Here is a 27,982-nt window from a genome sequence, read left to right as displayed (position 1 = left end):
TGCCTCTGTCACCTAGAGGTTATATTTAAAGAGTTGAAAGTAGCTACACGCAACACACAACTTTTGACCAGGAATTCCAAGCTCTGTTTTGATTTGTGTAGTCCTGACAATTCCAATATTGTAGAGATGTCAAAGGAGTGCAATCCATGAAATATATACGTTTCTAATCTTCAGGTTCTGTCTGTGACCTCCCAATGCACTCGCGATGACATCCCAATCAAATGTGAAACTGTTGAAAATGTTAAGTACACCATAAACTAATCCGCACACCAGCCTAAAGCCTCACATCTTATAATTTAAGCTTCTTGTTACAATTCCCCCCATGAGAAAGGCAGTGCGTCTGTGGGTTGTCAACTCCTGTAGCACTTCCCTGGCTGAAGTCAGAATAGGATAGAATGGACTTTTTTCGTCTCCCGAGTGGCACAGCGATCTAAGGCACTGCATCTCAGTGCTTGAGGCGTCACTACAGACACCCTGGTTCGATTCCAGGCTGGACCACAACCCAGCCGTGATTAGGAGTCCCATAGGGCGGCGCGCAATTGGCCCAGTGTCGTCCGGGTTTGGCCGGTGTAGGCTGTCATTGTAAATAAAAATGTGTTATTAACTGACTTACCTAGTTAAATAAATGTTGCAGTTAAGTTGTGCTATTAGCTCCTTAGAGACCACTACTTGCAGCAGGAATGTGGTGCAACGGGTCATATTTACTACTGTGAACTTCTCACTTAAGGAAGCACACACTCACACAGGTCAGAGTTCAAAGCTGCCCCCACTCATCTCTTTATTTATTTGCTCCAAAGAAAACAAATGATAGATAAAAACGAATTAAAACAAAAAAAGTTTTGCAGGTTGGAAGCTCAAGGGCTGATATGAAAACCACAAAATAACTATATACAATACATAAGTACAAACATAAAAAAGGTTTGTTAAAACATAACAAAACCTGCTAATTATAAATTAATTAATTTGATCAGTAATCACAAAAATATATTTGTTTTGTTTAAATGTGAGAGTTAGGCTATGTGGAGGAGATTACTGAGTAGTTTGGTTCATTAGGCGGACTCCCAGTGTTCACTTGAAGTTAGGCCCGTCAGTCAGAAGAGCACTAACACATGGTAGCCTATCTATTTACAAAGCGTCTCACGGACGGACGGACGGACGGACACTGTCTCCACCATGATGAATTATCACCAGTCTCTGTGAGGAAAAGTAGATATGACTGGCTAAGGCCAGCCAGAGTCATGGACTTGGTTAATTTAGAGCTGAGAGAGAAGCCGTGTCGATATCTGTCACTGTTAGGAAGAGTAAAATCAATTGTGGGTTTTTGTGGTTTTTCGTAGTATTCCGAGTTAAGAGCCCCCAACTCCTCTCCAGTGCAGTAGAGGGGTGTTACGCAGTGATAGAATAAGTGCTACATTGTCGGCCCCAGGGTTTTCCCGGACAATGGCGCATTGTTTGGGAATAATGGAGGGAATTTCTTGGCAGAGCCAGGATTCCATCTTTAGCCACAGAGCGTCCGTGTTTTGCGTGTTCCGACAAGTTCCCCGGCTGCCTCAGGAGTATAGGACCAAAGGAGAACAGCACACCTATTGTCACTACCTGAACCATATCTTCTCCATCAACCTCTTCTACCTTCCCTCCTCTCTGACAGTTCATTAGTCCTGCTTTAACTCTGCTGACAGGACTGTTTATGACCTCTTCTGTCATTTGTAATGGCAGTGTTATGTAGCCACTATGATGCAGGTTCACATTAAGTGTTAATTAAGGATCTGACCCTTTTTTTCTCTTTTTTCTCTCCTAAAATGACATTTGAAAAAATCTAATTGCTTGTAGCTTAGGACCTGAAGCAAGGATATGCATATTCTTGATACCATTTGAAAGGAAACACTTTGAAGTTTGTGGAAATGTGAAATTAATGTAGGAGAATATATATTTTATTTTTATTTTACCCTTATTTTACCAGGTAAGTTGACTGAACACATTCTCATTTACAGCAACAACCTGGGAAATAGTTACAGGGGAGAGGAGGGGGGAAGAATGAGCCAATTGTAAACTGGGGATTATATAACACATTAGATCTGATCAAATATAATACAAACAGAGGTTCAAACTGTAGAACCCAGTTCCTACATTTGAATATAAAAATTGCTTTAATCAAACAAAACTATGCTACATTTTATCTCTGGGACTCTAAGGATGACAAATCAGAGCAAGATTACTGAATGTAAGTACATTATTTACCTTCAGAGGTGAATGTATCAAACCAGTTGCCGTGATAAAAGTTTTTTGTTGTTGTGCACTCTCCTCAAACAATAGCATGGTATTTTCTCACTGTAATAGCTACAGTAAATTGGGGGGTGCAGTTAGATTAACAAGCTTTCTAATTATATAAGACATATCTATGACTTGGAAAGTTTACTTACAACGTCATTCTAGTCACATTAGCGCATGTTAGCAACAACCATCCCGGTATAGGGACACCGATCCTACGCGATCCTTAAGAGGTTTTTAATGCCTAGTAGTCACTAGGGACTACTACATTACAGTGGTAGTTACAGGTGCATTACAAATGTAGATGCAAAATAAAAGAGGACAAGTGTCTCCCAAGTCCAAAATTGGAACAAATTGTTTGTTTTGGATAAATAAACCGTTCTCAATATTGGAGAGATGATCATTCTTTCCAGGGTGTTTTCAGAGCAAGTCCTATTGACCATGGGCATACTCGTGACTGTCCTTTCACATGTCCGCCTCTTCATGTCCATGATTTCATTATGCCTAATTCCCCCGCCTCACGCCAGAATAACATTTAAGCAGTCAGTTGATTTTAATTTACTCTACCTCAGGATATCCTCCTAGGCTCAATATTCTCCCTGTTAAGCCCCCGCCCAGTCAAATTGAGCTGTTTAAAGTTCTTAGTCTTCTGACACTAGCTGCTCCAATCCAAAACTGCTGCAGTGCCCGTTTGCCCTAATGACTCACCTTCTGAGGTCTGATTGGACTAGATGCCCAGTCCCTTAGTTTCTGTAATTCTGTGTCAACAAGTGTAGAGAGAAGACAGGTTTTTGTTTGGAATGGAGCCGCACGTGTTATTGCAGAAGGAGTGTATTCTCTTCCATCAGTGAGAGGAACACCCTGTTCTACTGGCCGGTTAGTTGTCTTCTCCTCTCCTGCCCCATACTCCCAGTCATACCCTAATTTTGACTCTTTCCTTGAGGGCCAAAGCTGTAAGTCCCAGGGTAGGTCTCTGATTGTGTGTTCTTCCACTATGAAGACAACCTAGATACTGTAATGTTAAGGGATAATCAAGGGGCTATGCGTTGTATGGAAAATAATGCACAACGTGGAAGGTGTGGCATTAACCTTCCACGGTGTTGCATTATCTTCCAGAAAACGCATATAGCTCCCGAGTTGATTATCCCGCTTATACCAATGCTATATTTGTGGCTGAGAAATGTGTTCATTTGACGTCAGAAATGTGTTCAACATCCACTGAAGTAGCTAGCAAGTTTACTAGATAGCTACAATAGTTGCCTTGGTAACCAAACAGACTTGCTAGCTTAGCTAACCAAACCATCAGTCCTCCTACAGTAGCTTGCGAATTCAACTATGCCAATACTGTTTTCAATTCGACTTTTGCTTTAAAAAGCAGCTCAGATATAGAACATGTAAAAATGTACTTCATTGCCGTTGAATTATACTGTGCATTATTTAAGAAAAACGCACGAGAGGGTGTGGTGTATATGGCCAATATACCACAGCTAAGGGATATTCTTTATGCAGAACACAACGCGGAGTGCCTGGATACAGCCCTTAGCCGTAGTATATTGGTCATATACCACAAACCCCCGAGGTGCCTCATTGCTATTATAAACTGGTTACCAACGTAATTAGAGCAGTAAAAATAAATGTTTTGTCATACCCGTGGTATATGGTCTGATATACCACGGCTGTCAGCCAATCAGCATTCAGGGCTTGAACCACCCAGTTTATAATGAATTATTTTTTGTAGCAAGTTGAATTGTCTAATGTCATTGGCAGATATTTTTTATTTATTTTTTACCTAAAAAAGGCTTAGTACATGTAATTTATCTTATTTCAAGATATTTTTTCAAGATAATTTACCTTATTACGACGATTAAATTACTTGTATTAAGCCTTTTTTAGGTTAAAAATAAGAAGGGGAAATGATCTGCCTTTGACGTTAGAATATTTTTGGGGATACGGGGGGAAAAAACTAGGAATTATCACTCAATATAAGATATTTAGGCTTCAGTTCTACAGTTTCCTAGGGCAAGGGTGTTTCGCTGCCCGAGGATTTTGACCTGGTTTGGTGGAAATGCATAGCACCATGTGTCAGCTTAGTAACTGTAGCCATTTTGTGCCGGGACCATGATCTCCCACCTTTCCCCCCTCTATTTTTCAGGCTAGTTTGGTTGGTTTACTTGGAATTTAAATAATGTGATGTAAATTTTTTCGACGCTCACATGTGGACAAAGAACAGAACCATTGACCGCTGGAAGGACACCACAGTCCTTATGATGGGTTGTCAACCCATTTGGCAATCACTCTGAGTCACATAGATGGGAGTGTAGATGTAATAGGGAAGCACCTTCCTTCATCTTGATTTGATCTCCAGCAGACTGAATAAAATGAGTTTGGATTATAGTAATTCAACATCAGATCAGTTATTTCATTATAGAAAATATTTTCCAAACCTTTTGTCCCACTCTTCATGAGTTACCATTGAGCAGCTGTGTGGTGGTGTTGTCATGAATATGCAGAAGCGTTATGCAGTTAACACATAATCTTGTCATTTACAGCAGCTATAGTTTTTATGGTTGGTCTGGGAGAGGTTTTATTTAAAAAACTTCTATGTGCTAAATACCAATGACCATATAGGCCTGTAACTTTTCTTCTTGATTTGATTTATTAGGATCTCATTAGGGAAAGGGGGATACCTAGTCAGTTGTACAACTAACTGAATGCATTCAGCTGAAATGTGTCTTCCACATTTAACCCAACCCCTCTGAATCAGAGAGGTGCGGAGGGCTGCCTTAATCAACATCCATGTCTTCGTTAACCGACGCCAATGGTGACAGCTAGTCTTACTGGGGTCAGCTCTTGGAGCTGAAAGATGATTGGCTGAATGAAAAATACTTCCTGTGTTGTCACGTTCTAGCCTAACTCTAGGCTCACCTGTAGGGCCAACTTAGTCACTAATAGTTACGTAGGAATGTAATTTGGGGCTAAGTTGTACATTTAGTGTTGTTTAAGGCTCTTATTAATTTGATTTGACCTGTTTTAAGTGAATTTGTTTAATGGCTCAGAAGTCTAGTTTGTTTCACCACGTAACTTCGGTGTGAAACTGCAGATGAAAGATTTTATGAGTTTTGTCCATCGCTACAGATGAATGTATGGGTCTTCTATGAAGAGAAAGCAGCGATCTCTACTGGAATAGGTTCATCAGATCGTCCTGAGATAGAACTACCTGTACTTTGACTGTAGTGGATCACAGGGAGTAAAATAGTGGTCCTGTTATTGGTTAGAGAATCTACAAGAGACATCTATATTCCGGGAAAACGGCTGTTCGTATAGTTCATCTGGACTGTAAAGATCAAGTCTGGACTAATCATTCTAGTTTATCCTCCTTTCCAACAACCTCTCCTTGTCTTCCTCTCCATTCTGCTCATCAATAACTGTCATCCCAACACACATGACCTGATCCATAGCACCTCAACAGAGTTCTAATGACACATGCATGACTCCCAAATAGGGTTGCAAAATTCCGGGAACTTTCAATAAATTCTCTGGTTTTCCAGAAATCCTGGTTGGAGGATTCCAGATTTCCTGCTGTTTCCCTCCGGGTTACGGGAATCATCCAACTGGGATTTCGGGAATATTGGGGAATGTATTGAAAGTTCCCAGAATTTTGCAAGCCTACTCCCAATCAATAGTGCTTTGGTCGATTGAATTGGTCAAGTCAGCTGGCTGTCCCTATTGGCCACTTTGCAAATCGGCTATGGTCGTTGTCCAATCAACTCCTTTTTTCTCTCACTGAGCCCCGCCCCGTCTGACCTTAGTCTCCCATTAAATTTGATTTAGTTCAGTTTTTTTTCTTAATCTCCTGTCAAAATTACATTAAAATGTTATTGGCTCTCATGCGTCACTGCTGGTTAAGTTATTAGAAATCCAGCTCTCTGAGCTAGAAGAATACACTACAGTAAAGACCAGAGGCTGCTCTGCTCAGGGCTGTCTTATAGACTCCTTTTAGTGTTTGTAAATCGCTGTTAAACTTTTGAATATTTCCTGTTATTTTCAATAATTTAATGTATGTAAACTCATGAATCGAAGACTCAATTGGGAATTGAATTTAAATTGAATCAACTCAAAAGGAAAGCAAGTAATTTTACCTGTTTTCACAATGCACTGCACAGATGGCTAACTTGCTCTTTCTCTTCCTCCTCACTCTCTCTCCCCCTCCCTCTCCCCCTCAGATGAGTACTATGCCAGGCCTGCCCACGCGACCCTGTTTCTATGACATCGACCTCGACCCAGTTACAGAGGAGATCACTGGGCTCTTCTGAGCATGCTTCAGAACAATCACACAGGTAAAATAGTATTCCATTCAAACCATTATGACCCCGTTTTTATTTCCATATTATATATAGCTGAAAATGCTGGTCATATTCATTTTTGACATCTAAATCGATCACACATTTTGTGTATAGATTTTACTGTATAGCACGCCATTCATCTTATTCCGATTAATTTAAGTAACGTTATTGTTGGCATTTAGATTTTACCCAATGGTGCCTAAAACACTTTTACTGAAATGAGAGGCTCCGAGGTGTAGCTGTTGCCAAGGTTAAGGGCTGTGGCTGTCGCAAACAATGTCTTTACAGTTCCAGTAAGCCAGATGGAGAAATGATTATCTTAGCTACATATGAATCAGTCTGTGTATCTGTGTTGTTTCCACTACCACAGTAAGCAGCAGTCTCGTTATATCCCGTCAGACAACACTGCTACATTTTTCCTGTAAATTCAGTCAGTAGTGAACCGGTTTTTGAATGCTTATGTAGTCTATCTGCCACATACCGTGTAGGGTAGGAACGTGATGATGTCTATGAAACTGAATTCATGTGTTGTTGTAGAGCACTCATACAAGAAAGGTGCCGTGTAGGGTAGAAACCTGATGTTTATATAACTGAATTCATGTGTAGCACTCATACACTCATTGTCCTTCCTCTGAGTTGCTCACTTGGCCTAGACGGTGTGTGTTAAATATTGCCTCAGCGTCAATACACAGTACTCCTCTGGATATTTTCACTTAGTGTTATTCCCTATTCACTCAGCACCAAGGCTATGGCCAAAGATTTCGAGATGCCCTCAGTCAGTCACTCTCTTCTCCAAGGTTCTGATTTTCTCTCCTCAGGCTCTGTGAAAGTCCCTCCTGCCCTGTAGGGAGCATGGCGAGGACTGGAGGAAGAGCCCTACACCCTCCATGGAAGATGCTTAACCCTTCTAATGGCACTTCCTACCTACAGGGTTCCACAACGCCACTGCAAAGGCTTGGGTCACTCTTTTGCACATCAACGATATTAAACCAAATAAGGCCTAAGGCCTAACCATGCTGTGTTTCTGTTAACTGTAACCCCTTAAAAATTAGGTAAAAGATTTTGTTACTTTTTAAATTTGTTTACTGAGATGAACTCCTATAATATCTCATGTCATGGTGTGGGTTTTATTGTTTTCATTTTTCTTAATGTGGCTTAATATGCTTTTATTTAGTGTAATGCAGTACAAGTGTTCATGTATTTACGCACTAAATTCATGTAGTACGCACAAGTTGTTTTAAATGTGCTTATCTAGCCTCGTCTAACATTTCTTAATCCACTGCATCCTGCTAAATGTCACAGGGTGGCTGTTGGAGTTTGGTTACTAGCTGTGTGCTGATGCTTTACTTCTACTTAATGCTGTTTAATTAGATGGATTATGGAAAACCATGGTTTTCTACCGTATAACAACTGTGCCTTTTAAAATAAACAATTTTATTTACTCTACAGTTCTGTTGTCTTATTTTAGTTTTTGTCTTGTTGTTCACACCCAGCAGGTGAGCAGAGACTATTCCATCTGTTGTTTGGACACAGACTTCTTCCTGTTATCACAGAGCTCTCTAAGGAGAGCCTCCAAAGCAAGCACAATGGCTATTTTTGCTTTGGGTTAAAAATGTACATATGCAGAACAGTTGAATACACTCACTCAATGATGCGCACAGTCAAGTATACTCACTAATGCATGCACATGAACCTAGACATGTGCAAACTATCAAGCACAACAATGCCAGAATGCGTAACAACAAATTTACTCACACATATTTAGAGTTTAGCCCTTGATGGTCCTGAAATCCAGGCCTCAGAGCGGGCCCCCTCACAGGACCCGAGAATGTCAGCTGCGTCTGTCAGGATCTGATGTTTGTTGCTACGTGGTTCCTGTGTACATGTGTGCTTGTGTCGTAGCTGGCATTCCACACCTGCTAGGTCTGGTATTGCCTCTGTTCTCTGGGGTGTCTCTAAGTACAGTGTGTGTGTTCCACTGTCAGAGGGAAAGGAATGCACTCATTCATACTGAGGGGGCTGTAATTGTGTGTGTGCATAAGTACATGTAGTGCTGGACTTAACCTCTTTGTTTTGGGGTGATGACAGATTCAAGAGCTTTAAATCATACTCCATCTCTGTCATAGGATTAAATTGCACTGGCTAGTCTGAGTCTTGTCAAATTGGGTTTGTTTAGTGTTAATCCTGAATCATTCCAATTTGACTGCGATAACTTGTAATTTATGTGATCAAATAAAACAACTTCTCCCGAGTTACATACAGGTAGATACTGCGCTATGACTGAGTATTCAGTGTTTAATTTCAGTACCAAGGACAGGTCCTACATATTTCTTAATGTATCCTTAAGGATCAGTACTGTGTACAGGTGTGTGTGGATCAAGAAGCTCAACTATTTGACATGCTGTATGTAGCCTATTTGACCCATGTTTGGTTTACATAGGTTTGTCCTGGTTTTCCACTGCACTTACAGCCTAATGACAGGATCACCTGGGTGAATTAGGGTGTGTTTTGCCCCATGAAGTTGTATACGTGGCTACCCTGCTGTACCCATCCCATATGGCAGGCTACGTTCCTTAGCTAGCTCTAACTGGCTCAGTCAGAAACAGGCTGGAGTCCCCACCACTCTCACACCCACCAGTGTAAAAAAAGTTCACTAAAAAGTCATTAGAAGCTCACTACATTCTTCCCCACAACACATTATAGCTACCCCCTCTACCTCCCCTGACCAAGCCCACTCACCCCATCTTCCCTGTCTTAACCAAAATACCCCCCTTCTGTTCTCCCAGCCCACTTTCCACCTCTCGTCCCCCTGTCTAAGTTCACTGACCCCCTCTCTCCTCCCATGCTTCTGTTCACTCAGTCCCTCGCTCTCCCTTGTCCTAACCATATCACCCCTTTCTCCCCCTGTCCAATCCCATTCACCTCTATCATCCCCTGTTGATACCCACTCACCCTCTCTACCTTCCCCTGTCCTGGCCCCTTCACCCCCCTCCTGTGACAGGGTAGCAGGGTGCTGAGTGCTAGTCAGCAGGGTGAGGCTGAACACACATGCCTATTGTTCATTGCCAAGTAAGTTATTTTGTATTACGATAGACGAGCTGTCTTTGGAGAGGAGCCCAGTATTGATGCCTGTTGTCTTGGCTGTATGCACGTAAGTGTGTGCGTACATGTTTGTGTGTGTGCGCACTTGTGTGAGATGCCCTTCTTAGAGCAACAGCAAGCGGTTGGTTGGTTGGTGTTTCATTAGCCTTGACCTCGACATCTCCGGTAAAGGCTTTCACTTTAATGACATTCACCCTCCTCCCCCACCGTCACCCATCCTCCTCATCCCCACCCTCAAGCCTCCCCCATATTTTCGATGACATCAAAAGTTCCTCCTGTGGGCATGGTGAAGGTCGTCCAATGACAGAGGCACCCTGTGGCCCAGGACCAAGACCCTCACCATCAGTCCAGTGTAAATACTGTATTATCTCCAAGGATGTGTTCTCTGGAGAGAACCCACACAGTTTCTGTTAGCCCAGATGTTGACTTATTTTCTCACTGAAAGGATTCTGAATGTTGTCTTGTTTAATTTATGTATTTTTTTCTTTCTTCGACAGTCAGTTTTGGCTCATCTCTGTGTGGTACAGTTGTGTGTGTGTGAAGATCAGCTCATGTATGGTTAATAAGTCAAGCATCAGGTAAGAAAATTGACATGACCAAAAGTATGTGGATATCGGCTCATCGAACATCTCATTCCAAAATCATGGGCATCATGGTCCCCCCCTTTGCTGCTTTAACAGCCTCCACTCTTTTGGGAAGGCTTTCCACTAGATGTTGGAACATTGCTGCGGGGACTTGATTCCATTCAGCCACAAAAGCATTATTGAGGTCGGGGCACTGATGTTGGGCGATTAGGTCTGGCTCGCATTCCAATTCATCCCAAAGGTTTTTGATGGGGTTGAGGTCAGGGCTCTGCAGGCCATTCAAGTTCACACTGATCTCGATAATCTATTTCTGTATGGACCTCATTTTGTGCACGGGGGCATTATCATGCTGAAACAGGAAAGGGCCCTCCCCAAACTTGCCACAAAGTTGGAAGCACAGAATCGTCTAGAATGTCATTGTAGTGTTAAGATTTCCTTTTACTGGAACTAAGGGGCCTAGCCTTAACCATGAAAAACAGCCCCAGACCATTATTCCTCCTCCACCAAATTTTACAGTTGGCACAATGCATTGGGGCAGGTAGTGTTCTCCTGGCATCTGCCAAATCCAGATTTGTCCGTCAGACTGGCAAATGGGGAATTCATCACTCCAGAGATTGCGTTTCCACTGCTCCAGAGTCCAATGGTGGCAAGCTTTAGATCACTCCAGCCAAAGCTTGGAATTGCGCATGGTGATCTTAGGTTTGTGTTCGGCTCCTCAGCCATTGAAACCCACTTCATGAAGCTCCCGATGAACAGTTATTGTGCTGACGTTGCTTCCAAAGGCAGTTTGGAACTCGGTAGTGTGTTGCAACCAATGATGGTGCCACGTTGAAAGTCACTGAGCTCTTCAGTAAGGCCATTCTACTGCCAATGTTTGTCTATGGAGATTGCATGGCTGTGTGTTCGATTTTGTACACCTGTCAGCAACGGGTGTGGCTGAAATAGCCAAATCCACTCACTCTTGTGTATATAGTGTACTTATCTCTGTTCAGTCACATACATTGGGCAGAGTATAGAGAGGGAGAGAAATAATCTTACAAAGTGTTATGGAATCCCAAGGTCGAGGTTAGTTCCCTCTCATTATGGGGCTAAAGTATAGGACAACAGGTTTATCATCCTCTACAGCCAGCCTTCACTTCTCACACAATCAACACTGCCGGTTACACACCATCTACAGGAGTACACACCAATCTGGCACATCAGGGCCTGTGTTCATAGTGTCTCAGAGTTGAACTGCTGATCTGGGATCAGGTTTCCCCTGTTCATATAATCTTATTCATTAGGATCAAAAAGGCGAAACATATCTTAGATCATAACTCCTTTTCTGATAGACTTTAAGAATAAAGACCCACGACTGTACTTTCCTCTATGTATCTCTCATATTTCCCTCTCTGTCTAGCTTCCCTTCCTTAATGATTCCCTTATTCTCTTCCCAAAGAAGAAAATACACAGTTAAAGATGTAAAATAAACTATCATTCAGAAAAGTGACGCTCAGAGTACTATCAGTTTCAATATCTCTCACTCTGTCCATCTGTCTTTCCGTCTCCTCTGTTCCCCCTGTAATAACATAATGATATCTTGCATGGGCTGGGATAACATCAGGAGAACCTGTAGACTGTCTGTCCATGGCCGTTAGTGGTTAGCTAACACACACACACACGGCTGTTGATCGAGAGAAACTCAAGCCCTGTGTTTTACTGCTTCACAGCGTTACCACAGAACACAGCCATTTCTCAAAACCCCTAAGAGAAGATCATTAAGATTACTTTATTGGTCAATTACAAGTTCCAACTGAAATTTGATCTCTGCTTTTAACCCAACCCCTCCGGAAGAGTGTGCAGCAGTGGAGAAGGAAGAACTGAAATACAGAGAGTGAGCTCCAAAAGTATTAGGTCAGTGACACATTTTTTGTTGTTTTGGGTCTGTACTTGAGCACCTTGGATTTGAAATGATACAATGACTATGAGGTTAAAGTGCAGACTGACAGCTTTAATTTGAGGGTATTTTCATCCATATCGCGCAAATATCATACTAAAAATGCTAACCTCCCCTGTTATTGTAATGGTGAGAGGTAAGCATGTCTTGGGGGTATGATATAAAATGCTAACCTCCCCTGTTATTGTAATGGTGAGAGGTTAGCATGTCTTGGGGTTATGATATAAAATGCTAACCTCCCCTGTTATTGTAATGGTGAGAGGTAAGCATTTTGGGGGTGGGGGGGGGGGGGGATTATGATATTTGTAACTTTCTCACTCATCATTATTCACAATTCATTCAGGATTATCTGTAATCATGGTAGCATCCACATTAATGTAGAAGTGTTTAGAAACATATTCGATTCTTATTTACAATAAAAGTGACTCCATAATGACACCATACATTATTTACATTTCATTTCTATTGGGCATAAAATTATCTGAAACACAACCAAAACAAAAAGCAAATAGATCCAACAAATTTGTAGTCACAAGCTTGACGTTGTCATTGCTTGCTATGAATATGGGACCAAATACTTAACTTTTTGTCACTTTAATAGACTTACTTTTGGTCCCCTAAAATGGGGGGACTATGTACAAAAAGGGCTGTAATGTCTATACGGTTCATCTGATATGGATGAAAATACCCTCAAATTAAAGCTGACAGTCTTCACTTTAACCTCATAGTCATTGTATAATTTCAAATCCAAAGGGCTGGAGTACAGAGCCAAAACAAGAACAAAAATGTGCCACTGTCCCAATACTTTAGAGCTCACTGTATGACTGAGGATGATGATGATGATGATGATACATGTTTTTGGGATATGTGAATGTATTTATTTATTTTTTACCAGAGAGTCATTCTGAGACCAAGGTCTCTTTTACTGAAGAGCCTTGAATTACAGAAAATAACTAATCTATACACATAAAATACGAAACACGAAATGCAAGCAGAAACAGAGCAAATTCATTTAAAAAAAACACATTCATCATCAATAAGGTCCTCAATCAGGAGTCTGAATTGTCCTAAGCACAAAAACATCAAATGTAAGAGTTTTTAAGATTGTTCCACAAATACAGTACATTTTGAATTAGATGAAAGGACAACTAAACTGATAAGAGGAGTATAGAGGAGGTGGGTGAGTGGGGAATTTTTGTTTTCAACAATGAGTTCATGCCTGTTTGATTGTTGGAGTTTGTCTTCTCTGACTGTGCTCTGTGTGTCTAATAGACAGACCCCATGCTTTTACCAAGGCCCAACTGGCAGAATAGAAGAGGACTGACTACAGTGTTGGAAGTATTAAAACAGATGGTACCGGATCTCACTGTTTTGCTGTATAGTAAAGCTCACATCCAAAAACAAAATGTTTCCAACTTACTAAGATCAGGGACGTTTCTCAAAGTAGGAAAAGTACAGCAATATGTATTATTTGTTGTACATGACTAAGTGTGTGTGCATGCTCAGTTCCTATACCCCTTATCACCAGGATGCCTTCAACACACAGGACCTCCAGGTCCAGCAGAACGTCTGTTCTGGACCTCCACATCCAGTACATCGCAGCCTTGTGTAATGCAACTGATACTACTCCTTCTACTGAGAAGTTCCTGTTTATCAAACACCCAGTACATTTAAGCACAACAGTCCTCACTGACCTGAACCAACTGTACTGTACAAGGCTTGGGTTTTGTTTTTGTGTTTGCATTCTCAGGGGAGGCTGCCACATGTAAATTTGCAAAGCAAAGCAGCTGGTACGTGACCTCGTGAGCTAGAAGAGAGGGAGAAAGGCAGGGAAGAGAGAGGCACAGTAGAGAGAGGCAGAGAAGAGAGGCTGAGGCAGAGGAGAGGCAGACTAAAAGAGTTTAAGGAAGAGACGGACAGACGGGGAAGAGAGAGGCAGAGGAGAGGCAGACTAAAAGAGTTTAAGGAAGACAGACAGGGAAGAGAGAGGCTAGGAGAGGCAGACTAAAAGAGGCTGAGGAGAGGCAGGTAGACAGAGAAAGAGGGAGCAGAGAGATGGAGAGAGGCAGGGGAAGAGAGATAGACAGAGGAGAAAGAGAAAACAGAAGAGGGGGAGAGAGAGATAGGTGAGAAAAGGAGAGAAAGAGGCATAGGGTGAGAGAGAGGCATGAGACGGAGAGACAGAGGCTGAAAGGCAGGAGAGCGAGACTTTAAGGGGCTACAGTAGGTCATGAAAACTATACCGAGCATACATTATATCTCATACATTATAAAAAAACAAAAAACTCAGTTTTAAGTGAGAAGTAGGCATTGGTCTGAAGCCAAAAATGAAAAGAAATGAGCACCATGATGTCAAATCCACCCATGCTCTACCAAGGTTTTCCAGCACACAGCTATGACCTACTACAGGAGCTATGTTGCTATTATACTTCAAACTATATGTAAGCAGGTTGCTTAGGATTCAAGCCTTCCCAAACGGCTTAATTCATGCTCTTAAAGGCTTTCCTGTCTGTCTGTGGTCTCCACGTCAAGATTCAGTCAGGGATCTGATGGCTAAATGACCAGGTCAGGCCTCAGCATGGCTATACCAGAGTGACCTATTGTAGCTTCTGTTCTGATTGACTGATTTTCCAGTCAAGTTCTAATGCTCATATAATGGGTAATTCAACAAGTTGGTTGACAGACATTTGATTTCTGTCAGACATTTCACTCTCATAGATGAGATGGGGTACATACAGTGCCTTCGGAAAGTATTCAAACCCCTTGACTTTTCCCCAAAGCATTACGTTACAGCCTTATTCGTAAATGGATTAAATAGTTTTTTCCCCTTATCAATCTACACACAATACCTCATAATGACAAAGCAAAAACAGTTTTTTAGATATTTTTGCTGAATTATTCAAATAAAAAAATGAATTATCACATTTACATAAGTTTTCAGACCCTTTACTCAGAACTTTGTTGAGGCACCTTTGGCAGCAATTACAGCCTCGAGTCTTCTTGGATATGACGCTACAAGCTTGGCATACCTGTATTTGGGGAGTTTCTCCCATTCTTCTCTGTAGATCCTCTCAAGCTCTGTCAGGTTGGATGGGGAGCATTGCTGCACAGCTATTTTCAGGTTTCTCCAGAGATGTTCGATTGGGTTCAAGTCCGGGCTCTGGATGGGCCACTCAACGATATCTCCTGCGTTGTCTTGGCTGTATGCTTAGGGTCGTTGTCCTGTTAGAAGGTGAACCTTTTGCCCCAGTCTGAGGTCCTGAGCACTCATCAAGGATCTTTCTGTACTTTGCTCCCTCATCTTTGCCTTGATTCTGTCTAATCTCCCAGTCCCTGCCACTGAAAAACATCCCCACAGCATGATGCTGCCACACCCGTGCTTCACCATAGGGATGGTGGCAGGTTTTTCTCTCTAGACGTGACGCTTGGCATTCAGGAAGAAGAGTTCAATCTTGGTTTCATCAGACCAGAGAATCTTGTTTCTCATGGTCTGAGAGTCTTTAGGTGCCTTTTGGCAAACTCCAAGTGGGCTGTCATGTGCCTTTTACTGAGGAGTGGCTTGCGTCTGGCCACTCTACCATAAAGGCCTGATTGGTGGAGTGCTGCAGAGATGTTTGTCCTTCTGGAAGGTTTTCCCATCTCCACAGAGGAACTCTAGAGCTCTGTCAGAGTGACCATCGGGTTCTTGGTCACCTCTCTGACAAAGGACCTTCTCCTCCAATTGCTCAGTTTGTCTGGGCTGCCAGCTCTAGGAAGAGTCTTTGTCACGCCCTGACCATAGAGAGCTCTCGGGGTTCTCTATAGTGTAATAGGTCAGAGCGTGACTAGGGGGGTTTTCTAGTTATTATAGTTCTATGTTGGTGTGTGAGTATGGTTACCAATTGGAGGCAGCTGAATATCGTTGCCTCTAATTGGGGATCATACTTAGTGTGTCCCTTTTCCCACCTGCGTTTTGGGATATTGTTTTGTTTAGTGCCATTGTGCGCTACGTACTGCACATTCGTTAATTCTTTGTTGTTTTGAAGTTTCACTGTAATAAATATGTGGAACTCTACTCACGCTGCGCCTTGGTCCACTCATTCTTACGACAAACGTGACAGAATATCCCACCACTATAGGACCAAGCAGCGTGCCCAGGAGGTAAAGGAGAGTTGGACATGGGAGGAAATACTGGGTGGATGCGAGACCCTTCCTTGGCGGGAGTCGCCAAGGAGTATAGGAGGACAGTGACGACGCCGGGGTCCACGGCCACAAACAACCCAAGGGCAACCCCAAGATTTTTTGGGGGGGGCACAAGGGGCGGTCGGCTGAGCCGAGGAGAGAGCCAGAGACCGTCTGGTAGTCGATGGAGCAATTGGAGGAGGGAGATCGGAGAGAGATGTTGGTTAGGTGTATTCTGCAACTCACTCGCCCTGAAGAGCGTGTCATCAGTCCGGTGAAAACTGTGCCGGCTCCATGCACCAGGCCTCCAGTGCGTCTCCCCAGCCTGGTACGTCCTGTGCCGGCTCCCCGCACTCGCCCTGAAGAGTGTGTCACCAGCCCTGAGTCTCCAGAGACGATCTACAGCCCGGAACCTCCAGCGACGGTTCACAGTCCAGAGCTTCCAGCGACGGTTCACAGTCCAGAGCTTCCAGCGACGGTCCACGGCCCGGAGCTTCCAGTGACGGTCCACGGCCCGGAGCTTCCAGTGACGGTCCACGGCCCGGAGCTTCCTGCGCCGGTGCCCAGTCCAGGCACGGCGTCCAGTCCCGCTCCATTGCCGGAGCCTTCTTCTGCGCCGGTGCCCAGTCCGGGCACGGCGTCCAGTCCCGCTCTATGGCCGGAGCCTTCCTCTGCGCCGGTGCCCAGTCAGGGCACGGCGTTCAGCCCGGCTTCATGGCCGGAGCTGCGGTCTGAGCGGGTGCTACGTCCCGCACCAGAGCCGCCACCGACGCTAGTTGCCCACCCTAACCCTCCCCATCTAGGTTCAGGTTTTGCGGTCGGAGTCCGCACCTTTGGGGGGGGGGGTTACTGTCACTCCCTGACCATAGAGAAACTAGTTTTTTTTCTAGTTATTATAGTTCTATGTTGGTGCGTGAGTATGGTTCCCAATTGGAGGCAGCTGAATATCGTTGCCTCTAATTGGGGATCATACTTAGTGTGTCCCTTTTCCCACCTGCGTTTTGGGATATTGTTTTGTTTAGTGCCTATATGCACTACGTACTGCACGTTCGTTAATTCTTTGTTGTTTTGAAAGTTCACTGTAATAAATATGTGGAACTCTACTCATGCTGCGCCTTGGTCCACTCATTCTTACGACAAACGTGACAGTCTTGGTGGTTCCAAACTTCTTCCATTTAACAATTATGGAGGCCACTGTGTTCTTGGAGACCAGAAATGTTTTGGTCACTTAGAAAAAAATATCAGCTATTTGGAGAAAGATTTAAGAAGAAATTACGTTGGCACAAGTTGGAGGGAAAGTTGGAGCAGAAATAACGAAATTACAGTTAATGAAAATGTATGCTTAATTCAGCATAAACTTAAGTATATAATTTATTAGACAAGAGGCCAAATTCATAAATTCTACAGTACAAAGGCAGTCATGTCTTAAGAGTGAAACTAATAATGACTCAATGATCCATGCTTTCTGGGAATGCTATAAAGTCCGGAAGTTGTGGGCATAACTAGAAAGTTGGCTGTCAGAAGTATTACAATGTAAAAGTACTTTTAATTGGTCTGTCTGCATATTTCAAGACATGGCATATGGGGATGTAGTTACATACCCAATGGACTGGACAATTCTCTTCTCATCACGCATCTTGAAAAAAATGTATACTAAAAACGTAGAAATCAATCAATTCCCCATCATTAACACAGTGGAAATATCAAATTATTTATTTTTACAATATTGAAATAGCATGGGCTGCCAAGAAAATCAAATTGATATAATTGAAGGTCAAGTGTCAAACAATGCAGGCACTAGGGATGGGGGTGTGAGCATAACTGTCTGGGCAGATTAAATGTAGTTATTGTTTGTGTTGTGTCTGTAAATTGTTGTTTGTATGTATACGTTTGTATATGGAGTGTGGGAAAAAAAACAAGATATTTTTTTGGGGGGGGGAAATGACACAAAAAAGAAGTGTGTGTGTGAGAGAGAAAGAGTTTATGCAAAACATATTAACAGTAAGTGTGTGTTGTGCGTTGTGACTGTGCCAAATTAAGCCTGTTAATTATATATTTCCACATACAGATATGTTGTGAGAGAGCAAGAGAGAAACTTCTCACAGCCCGGACACTGGTCCTCCATTTCCCTGACGTCTGTCAGCATCAGACAGTGTTCCAAACTAAGATGTATGTATCCCTGTGTAAACCAACACGTTGACGTCTAACATTATTGAATAACTCCTCTGACCTAGCCTATGTTCTGTTTATTCATTCATTTCAAAGTTGGACTAATTTAATTTTGTGGAGGATGAGGTCGGTGTATGGGCTATGCTGCATAATGCGACTGCTCTCCCCTCTCTCGTCAGGTTTCTGTCTCGTTCCCAATCCCATCTGATGCTGCAAGGCGTGCCGTGGCGCACTGGCCTGGTCCATGTGATAGCGAGGGGAGGAGGGGGCCCTAAAACAGTTCGCTGACACTCTTGTTTCATCACTTAATAGCTCGACTACACTGGAGCGGTCCTAAAACGCATTTTTGGCGCGTGGATACATACTTGCTGTCGCTTGCTGCCTTTTGAGGTTTTGTCGCGTTTGCGGTGGTTTCGGGGCGAGCACGAGCCAAATCAACCAAAGAGGAGAAAGAAGTGCGGTTTTCGCCATGGGAGCACAGACCTCAGCGCAACCAGACGAAAAGAGCCAAGAGGATGCGTCAGCCGAGGAGCTGAGCGCGGAGGTGAACGCGATTTCGGAGGGGGATAGCGTTGTCGACGCCAAGGTAAAAGTATACATACCCTAGTACAGGCCACTTTGCAGCTGACAATGTCATTACCCGCAAGCTTGCCACAGAGAACATCGGGCGCATGCCCTGTTGGGCAGTTCCAACGAGTTTGTTTTGATAGATTAACAAAGTGTAAATCTTGGGCATCAATGTCGCATATTTTTTTTGGAAATCATAAACGATCGCTGGTGGGATGCGCGGGAGTTTCGCTGAGTAATGCAATGTGCCTGTGCCCGCAGCAGTGAGCCTGTCTGTCTGTGGCTGGTAGCAGCAACACCCCCGAAAATAGTCTGCCGTGGTCACGATTTACTGCTCAATACCTGGTCTCACGACATCAACAGTCCCTGAGAGCCTTTCAATATAGCAGCATGGGTTTTCTGCCTGTGATGTAGAATGATAACAATAATAATAAAATTGATATTTAGTAAACATTTGTAATCATATTCATAATCATGATAATAGCAAACATGCAATCATAATACAGGCTTCAATATTTTGTTAAATTATGTAATGCAGAATATTATGGCACCCCCCAAGTTGATTGACAGCTGTTTGTCTTGTCTTGGTCTCCAGGTTTATACATCTAGACAGTTTCCCACACGTTTTGATAAATATTCTAAGATACCCTGGACAAAATGATGAAAAACATAAAAAAGATTTTGGCCACTAATGACCTTTTGTCTATTTGTGTCACGTTGTCACATGATAATGTCATGTGGTCGCTTACAATGAGCTTGACTTAGCTGCTCTTACATCGCTAATTAATCGAGCAATTTGCTGGTCCCATGTTGGTATGTAGGGTTCATAATTGCCACATCTATGTTATATTGTGAACAATGAACCACGGATCATGTTGCCAACAACAAGGCTCTGCTGTGGTGGACAGTGCAGCGCTCCAGACTTAGCAGTGGGAAGGCATGTGTCTGTATTTGCACTATATGAAAATAAAATAACAAGAGCACCGCAAATGTTCAAGTGGCCGCCTGGCTGGTTTTGACTTGAGATCCTTGAAACCATTACAAAAAAAACAGCCAGGCGCCCACTTGAACATTTGCAGTGCTCTTGTTATTTTCACACACAGACACACGCGCACACACACACACACACACACACACACACACACACACACACACACACACACACACACACACACACACTCACACTCACACTCACACTCACACTCACACTCACACTCACATACACACTCACACACATACACACACACACTTTAATTTAATAAGGCATAACAACTTGTGTTTTACTATGGCTGGTGTTCTCGAAGCCAGGCCGGGCACTGTGTGTGTGTCCAACGATCTGCTGCTGGGAGCTGCTGATAGGCATGAGGGATGTTTTTTTCTACTGTAAGATGAGATGAGTTATGGATGTATTGCTGCTGTGTTAATGCTTTTGTTGGCTATGTGTGAATAATACAACTTTGGGATGACTTCTGCTAATGGCTTGGCACATTTAGCCACCTGCTGTTTTTGAGGCACCAAACATATTGAATTTATTGACCTTTCTATGGGAAGAAGGTCAAAGGTCAGTTTTTAGTTTATCTTTATTCTGTTGTATTTGAAAGGTCAACAGCTATATCAAAGAAGATGGAAATATTACCCTTCACTGCTGAACAGCAAATCCATAGTAAATGTCACACTTTCAAACATAAATATTCACCCAAATGTGTCGGAGAATTGGATACAGGAGCCAGCTTTAGTTTCAAGTTTTAATGTCACGAGCACAAGTACAGTGAAATGCCTTTCTTATGCAGTGATGATGAAGGTAATGATTTTCATGGTTTCCCCATCTAAAATGTTTCCCATCTAATTTCAACGTCTGATTGGTTTAATGCACACCTAACGAACTGGAGAGCACTCTAAACTTCATTAGATCAGGAAGAAATCAACTTCTCACTGAAGTAGCTATGACTTGAATAAACACCTATTCATTTTCAGACTGAAGTGAAGTTCATCAAAGGCTTGAATGTGTCATTCAGACCTTCAGACTGACAGGTATACAGCCCTTTAGTGACTAAACACTCATTGATTGCATGTTTTGTGGCAGACTATATCACCTGGCCTAGGGCCTTCTATCTCAGGACCATCATGGTCGGGATCCAGACAACTTTTGAAGTTTGCTGTTGTCTTTAAGCTTGTTTTATGGTGTGGGGTTTGGCTTACCTCATTTGTCATATAATCCAGGTTTACCTGTATCCCAAAGATTCCATCTGACAGAGTAGTGCCTCATGGTCTGTTATTACATACAGTTGAAGTCGGAAGTTTACATACACTTAGGTTGGAGTCATTAAAACTCGTTTTTCAACCATTCCACAAATGTCTTGTTAACAAACTATAGTTTTGGCAAATCTACTTTGTGCATGACACAATACATTTTTCCAACAATTGTTTACAGACAGATTATTTCACTTATAATTCACTGTATCACAATTCCAGTGGGTCAGAAGTTAACATACACTAAGTTGACTGCCTTTAAACAGCTTGGAAAATTCCAGAAAAGTATGTCATGGCTTTAGAAGCTTCTGATAGGCTAATTGACATAATTTGAGTCAATTGGAGGTGTACCTGTGGATGTATTTCAAGGCCTACCTTCAAACTCAGTGCCTCTTTGCTTGACATCATGGGAAAATCAAAAGGAAATCAGCCAAGACCTCAGAAAAAAAATTGTGGACCTCCACAAGTCTGGTTGCCTCCCGGGTGGCGCAGTGGTCTAGGGCACTGCATCGCAGTGCTAGCTGCGCCACCAGAGTCTCTGGGTTCGCGCCCAGGCTCTGTCGCAGCCGGCCGCAACCGGGAGGTCCGTGGGGCGACGCACAATTGGCATAGCGTCGTCCGGGTTAAGGAGGGTTTGGCCGGTAGGGATATCCTTGTCTCAGTATGTAAAAATGTAATAAAATGTATGCACTCTACTGTAAGTCGCTCTGGATAAGAGCGTCTGCTAAATGACTAAAATATAAAATGTGGTTCATCCTTGGAAGCAATTTCCAAATGCCTGAAGGTACCACGTTCATCTGTACAAACAATAGTACGCAAGTATAAACACCATGGGACCACACAGCCGCCATACTGCTCAGGAAGGAGACATGTTCTGTCTCCTAGAGATGAACGTACTTTTGTGCGAAAAGTGCAAATCAATCCCAGAACAACATCAAAGGACCTTGTGAAGATGCTGGAGGAAACAGGTACAAAAGTATCTATATCCACAGTAAAATGAGTCCTATATCGACATAACCTGAAAGGCCGCTCAGCAAGGAAGAAGCCACTGCTCCAAAACCGCCATAAAAAGGTCAGACTACGGTTTGCAACTGCACATGGGGACAAAGATTGTACTTTTTGGAGCAATGTCCTCTGGTCTGATGAAACAAAAATAAAACTGTTTGGCCATAATGACCATCGTTATGTTTGGAGGAAAAAGGGGGAGGCTTGCAAACCGAAGAACACCATCCCATCCGTGAAACACGGGGGTGGCAGCATCATGTTGTGGGGGTGCTTTGCTGCAGGAGGGACTGGTGCACTTCACAAAATAGATGGCATCTTGAGGTAGGAAAATGATGTGGATATATTGAAGCAACATCTCAAGACATCAGTCAGGAAGTTAAAGCTTGTTCTCAAATGGGTCTTCCAAATGGACAATGACCCCCAAGCATAATTTTGAAGTTGTGGCAAAATTGCTTAAAGACAACAAAGTCAAGGTATTGGAGTGGCCATCACAAAGCCCTGACCTCAATTCTAGAGAAAATGTGTGGGCTGAACTGAAAAAGCCTGTGCGAGCAAGGAGGCCTACAAACCTGACTCAGTTACACCAGCTCTGTCAGGAGAAATGGGCCAAAATTCACCCAAATTATTGTGGGAAGCTTGTGGAAGGCTACCCAAAACGTTTGACCCAAGTTAAACAGTTTAAAGGCAATACTACCAAATACTAATTGAGTGTATGTAAACTTCTGACCCACTGGGAATGTGATGAAAGAAATAAAAGCTCAAATAAATCTTTCTCTCTACTATTATTCTGACATTTCACATTCTTAAAATAAAGTGGTGATCCTAACTGACTACAACCTCTACAAAAACCCCTATACAATACAACCACCCAAGACGAGACAAATACACACAAACATCCCCCCTGTCACACCCTGACCTAACCAAAATATTACAGAAAACAAAGATAACTAAGGCCAGGGCGTGACAACGAGGTGGTATGTAGATGGTTTAGAGAGATGAGGTGGTATGTAGATGGTTTAGAGAGATGAGGTGGTATGTAGATGGTTTAGAGAGATGAGGTGGTATGTAGATGGTTTAGAGAGATGAGGTGGTATGTAGATGGTTTAGAGAGATGAGGTGGTATGTAGATGGTTTAGAGAGATGTTGTGGTATGTAGATGGTTTAGAGAGATGAGGTGGTATGTAGATGGTTTAGAGAGATGAGGTGGTATGTAGATGGTTTAGAGAGATGTTGTGGTATGTAGATGGTTTAGAGAGATGAGGTGGTATGTAGATGGTTTAGAGAGATGAGGTGGTATGTAGATGGTTTAGAGAGATGAGGTGGTATGTAGATGGTTTAGAGAGATGAGGTGGTATGTAGATGGTTTAGAGAGATGAGGTGGTATGTAGACGGTTTAGAGAGATGACGTTGTTTAGAGGGGTAGATTGGCAGTAGGAGAGTGTTCCAGGGAATGCCTCTCTTCTCCCTCCACCACCTTCTCTCCTCCTATCTTCCGCCTCGCTCCCCCCTTTCCCCACCATCGGTGCTCAGAAGTAGGTCAGGGGTGGTCCAGTGCTGAGTATGTGCTCCCCCAAACACTTCCCTACCACCAAAAACATGGCGTGTGTCAGTGTGTCGAGAGATAGTGTGTATCATGTGGGTGGAGTGTTTGGATGTGTGCGTGTTTGTGTTGTGTGAGTATGCGTGCATGCTTGCTTGTCTGTGTGTGTGTCTATGGGTGTATTTATGGGTGGAGGAACACACACCAATGGGACACTTGATCCCTCAGACACCCAAACTTTGACATTTAGTTTTTGTCCTCTTCTATGAAGTTGGCGACGTACTGGATGGCCATCGTTTTGCAAGCTCCGACCCAACTTTGCTATTTTGTAAATTTTTTGTTGTTTATTTATTTTCACAAAATGTATCCACTATTATTTCTTACAACCGACAAGAACTTTTGAACATTACATTGGCAGTTACTTACCCTAATTCTGGCATCAACTTCGACTCATCTGCTTTGGGCTCTCTCTGTAATTCCGACCCAATTTTCGGGGTACCCAAGAGGAAACGCCGGCATTGCAGAGGCAAGCAGGGGGATCCTGGTGAGATTAAGGCGAAGGGAAAACCGGCCACCTCTTCCCTCCATTCTACAGGCCAATCTTGACAATAAGATGGATGACCACCGATTGTGGATTTGCTACCAACCTGACTCTTGAAACTGCGATATTCTTTGCTTTTCTGAAACATGGCTCTCGGACAAAATACCCCCATGGCTATCCAACTCGATGGATTCTCCATTCACCGGGCGGACAGCACAGTGGAGTCGGGGTAATCGAGGGGGGAGGAGTTTGCCTCTATATCAACACCAACTGGTGTGCCACCAGCATGGTGGAAGTGTCGACCCACTGTTCACCCGTCTTGGAATACCCGACCCATCTACCTTCCGAGGGAGTTTTCAGCTGTTATCGTGACTGTTGTATACATTCCACCTCAGGGCAAGAAATATAACACGCTGGCACTTAAATAACTGTATAAGGCTATAAACAAGCAAGAAAACCTACACCCAGAGGCTTATTTTCTGGTGGCTGGCGATTTTAATTCTGTGTCACTGAGACACGTGATCCCCAATTTCCATCAACACGTCTCCAACGCCACTAGGAGTGATAAAGTCCTAGACCACTGTTATTCTACCCACAAGCAAGCGTTCAAGGCCCTCACTCGTTCGTCATTCTGCAAATCAGATCATGATTCCTGCTTCCTGTTTGCAAGCAGAAACTCAAACAGGAAGTATACGTGACTCGCTCCATTGAGAAAGGGTCACCAGAATCAGAGGTTATGCTACATGACTGCTTTGCTATCGCTGATTGGAATATGTTTCAAGACTCCACCGATAACATTGACGAGCTAACCACCTCTGTCACCAGCTTCATATAGAAAATGCAACGGCGACGTTGTCCCCACGGTGAGGGTTTCCTATTCCCCAATCAAAAGCCCTGGAATAATACCAAGGTTGGCGCTAAACTAAAGGACAGGACTACCACACACAGAGCTATAGTAGACAAAACTGGGGCTACGGTCGAGAACAGGAATAAGTAAGAAGGCACGCTATGACCTCCGCAGAGTCATCAAACCAGCCAATGACAATCTAGGAATAAGGTGGAATCATAAAACACAGCCTACCACACCCGCTGCATGTGGCAAGGTCTACAGTCCATTACGGATTACAAAGGAAGACCCAACCGTGATCCGCCCAACGATGTCTCTCTACCAGATGAACTCAATGCATTTTATGAACGCTTTGACAACAACATCTCACTGGGGGTGAGGGACGTCACCAACCCAGATGGTGGGTGATCTCGCTCTCCAAGGCCGAAGTCAGAAATGTCTTTAATCAGGTCAGCACCCGCCCTGTGGCACTCACTTCTGTAATTATGAAGTGCTTTGAAAGGCTGGTTATGCCACACATCAACTCCATCATCCCAGACACCCTAGACCCACTCCAATTTGCATACCACCCCAACAGGTCCATAGATGATGCAATCTCAATTGCTCTTCACACTGCCCTCACCCACCTAGATAAGAAGAATACCTATGTGAGAATGCTGTTTATTGACTACAGCTCAGCATTCAACACCATTATTCCCTCCAAGCTCAACACTAAGTTTAGGACTCTGGGTCTGAACATCTCCCTCTGCAACTTGATCCTGGGCTTCCTGACGGGCCGACCCCAGGTGGGGAGGGTAGGCAACATCATCTCCGCCACGCTGATCCTCAACACAGGAGCCCCACAGGGGAGTGTGTTTCGTCCCCTCCTGTACTCCCTGTTCACCCACGACTGCGTGGCTGCGCACGACTTCAACACCATCATCAAGTTTGCTGATGACACTACGGTGGTAGGCTTGATCACCTGCGACGATGGGTCAGCCTACTGGGAGGATGTCAGTGACCTGGCAGTGTAGTGCCAGAGCAACAACCTCTCCCTCAATGTCAGTAAGACCAAGGACCTGATCGAGGACTACAGGAAACAGAGAGGTGAGTACGCCCCCATCCACATTGACGGTGTCCAAATCACTAAAGACTTCAAATGGTTCAAACACGTGAAGAAGGCGCGACAGCACCTTTTCCCCCTCATGAGGTTGAAAAAGTTTGGCATGGGCCCTTAAATCCTCAAAAGTTCTACAGCTGTACCAATGAGAGCATCTTGACTGGCTGCATCACTACCTGGTATGGCAATAGCACCACCCTCGAACGCATGGCGCTACAGAGGGTGATGCGGACAGCCCGGTACATCACAGAGGCCGAGCTCCCTGCCATCCAGGACATCTATATCAGGCGGTGTGGAAGGAAGGCCTGGAAATTTGTTAAAGGCTCCAACCGCCCAAGGCATAGACTATTCTCTCTGCTTCCGCACGGCAAGCGGTATCGGTGCATCAAGTTTGACACCAATTGGCTCTTGAACGGCCTCTATCCCCAAGCAATAAGACTAATAAATGGCTAACAAAATAGCTACACAGACTTTCTGAGTTAACCTTGTATTTTTATTGACCTGTCATTTGTATTTTTGCACTGTCTCTATGCACACTCACAGGGCCCTATACACTCACACAAACCCTCACTCCATCATCTGCTCACTCACACATAATATGCACATACGTTTATACTGACTCTACACACACACAGACACCCACTCACATACTCACATGTTTATCTTATATCCTGTTTCCTAGTCATCTTACCCTATACATATCTACCTCCATCCCTCCAGTATATGGTTTTGGAACTGACCCTGCATATAGCATGCTTGCTTTCTTACTTATTGTGTTGTATTTATATTTATGTTCATATTTCTTATTTCTTGTTTTTTTTTCTAGTATTACATTGTTATGGATTATTGCATAGTTGGGTTTTGAGTTTGCAAGAAAGGCAGTTCACTGTAATTGTGCATGTGACATTAAAAACATGAAACTTGAAACTCTTTCTCTCTCTCCCTCTCTCTCTCCCTCTCTCTCTCTCTCCATCTCTCTCTCTCTCCATCTCTCTCTCTCTCTCGCTCTCTCTCTCTCTCTCCCCCCCCTCTCTCTCTCTCTCCCCCCCCCTCTCTCTCTCTCTCTCCCCCTCTCTCTCTCTCTCTCTCTCTCTCCCTTTCTCTCTCTCTCTCTCTCCCTATCTCTCTCCCTTTCTCTCTCTCTCTCGCCCTCTCTCTCTTTCTCTCCAGCTCACTCTTCCTCTATCATTTCCTCATCCACTTCCCTTTCTCTCGCTCTAGTTGGGTGGGAGCCTACATACATTGTTTTGCTACTGACACACACAAACCAGCTGTGTCAGTCAAGGAATGTATGTAGCATAAACATTCCTTACATAGCACCATCCATCCATAAAGACATACATGCATTCATATAAACACTGTTTCCACTTGCCTGTGTCAAGCTACACGTAGCTCCCAATAGAGGGTACTCACTGGCTCTCAGTGGAACACACTAGCTGCTGTTATGAACATAGATAATAATGTTATGTAATGTAATGAGCGGATGGCATAAAGGCCCATACGTTCCTTTATAATGAGCACTGGCTGATCTGGCTCCGTTATGACACTGATTATACTGTTTAGGACTGAT

The 27,982-nt window shown here is 43.5% G+C and overlaps 2 protein-coding genes across 3 annotated transcripts in view; both read left to right on the top strand.

The window, feature by feature from the left end:
* mthfd1l (methylenetetrahydrofolate dehydrogenase (NADP+ dependent) 1 like) overlaps positions 1 to 8,057 on the top strand; it is a 77,606-nt gene extending 69,549 nt beyond the window's left edge. For both annotated transcript variants that reach the window (XM_055885267.1, XM_055885266.1), the window contains exons 26-27: positions 6,492 to 6,605; positions 7,430 to 8,057. In XM_055885267.1, the coding sequence (XP_055741242.1) occupies positions 6,492 to 6,581 (90 nt within the window). In that variant the 3' untranslated portion in view covers positions 6,582 to 6,605; positions 7,430 to 8,057. The remainder of the gene's footprint in view (positions 1 to 6,491; positions 6,606 to 7,429) is intronic.
* Positions 8,058 to 18,741: 10,684 nt separating this feature from the next.
* Positions 18,742 to 27,982, top strand: part of akap12b (A kinase (PRKA) anchor protein 12b) — a 58,859-nt gene continuing 49,618 nt past the window's right edge. The window contains exon 1 of the mRNA XM_055885254.1: positions 18,742 to 19,149. Within this exon, the coding sequence (XP_055741229.1) occupies positions 19,033 to 19,149 (117 nt within the window). The 5' untranslated portion in view covers positions 18,742 to 19,032. The remainder of the gene's footprint in view (positions 19,150 to 27,982) is intronic.

The sequence above is a fragment of the Salvelinus fontinalis genome, chromosome 27 (assembly GCF_029448725.1).
Source record: "Salvelinus fontinalis isolate EN_2023a chromosome 27, ASM2944872v1, whole genome shotgun sequence".
NCBI lineage: Eukaryota > Metazoa > Chordata > Actinopteri > Salmoniformes > Salmonidae > Salvelinus > Salvelinus fontinalis.
Note: the sequence above shows the minus strand (reverse complement) of the source record. Positions and strands in the feature narration are given on the sequence as shown.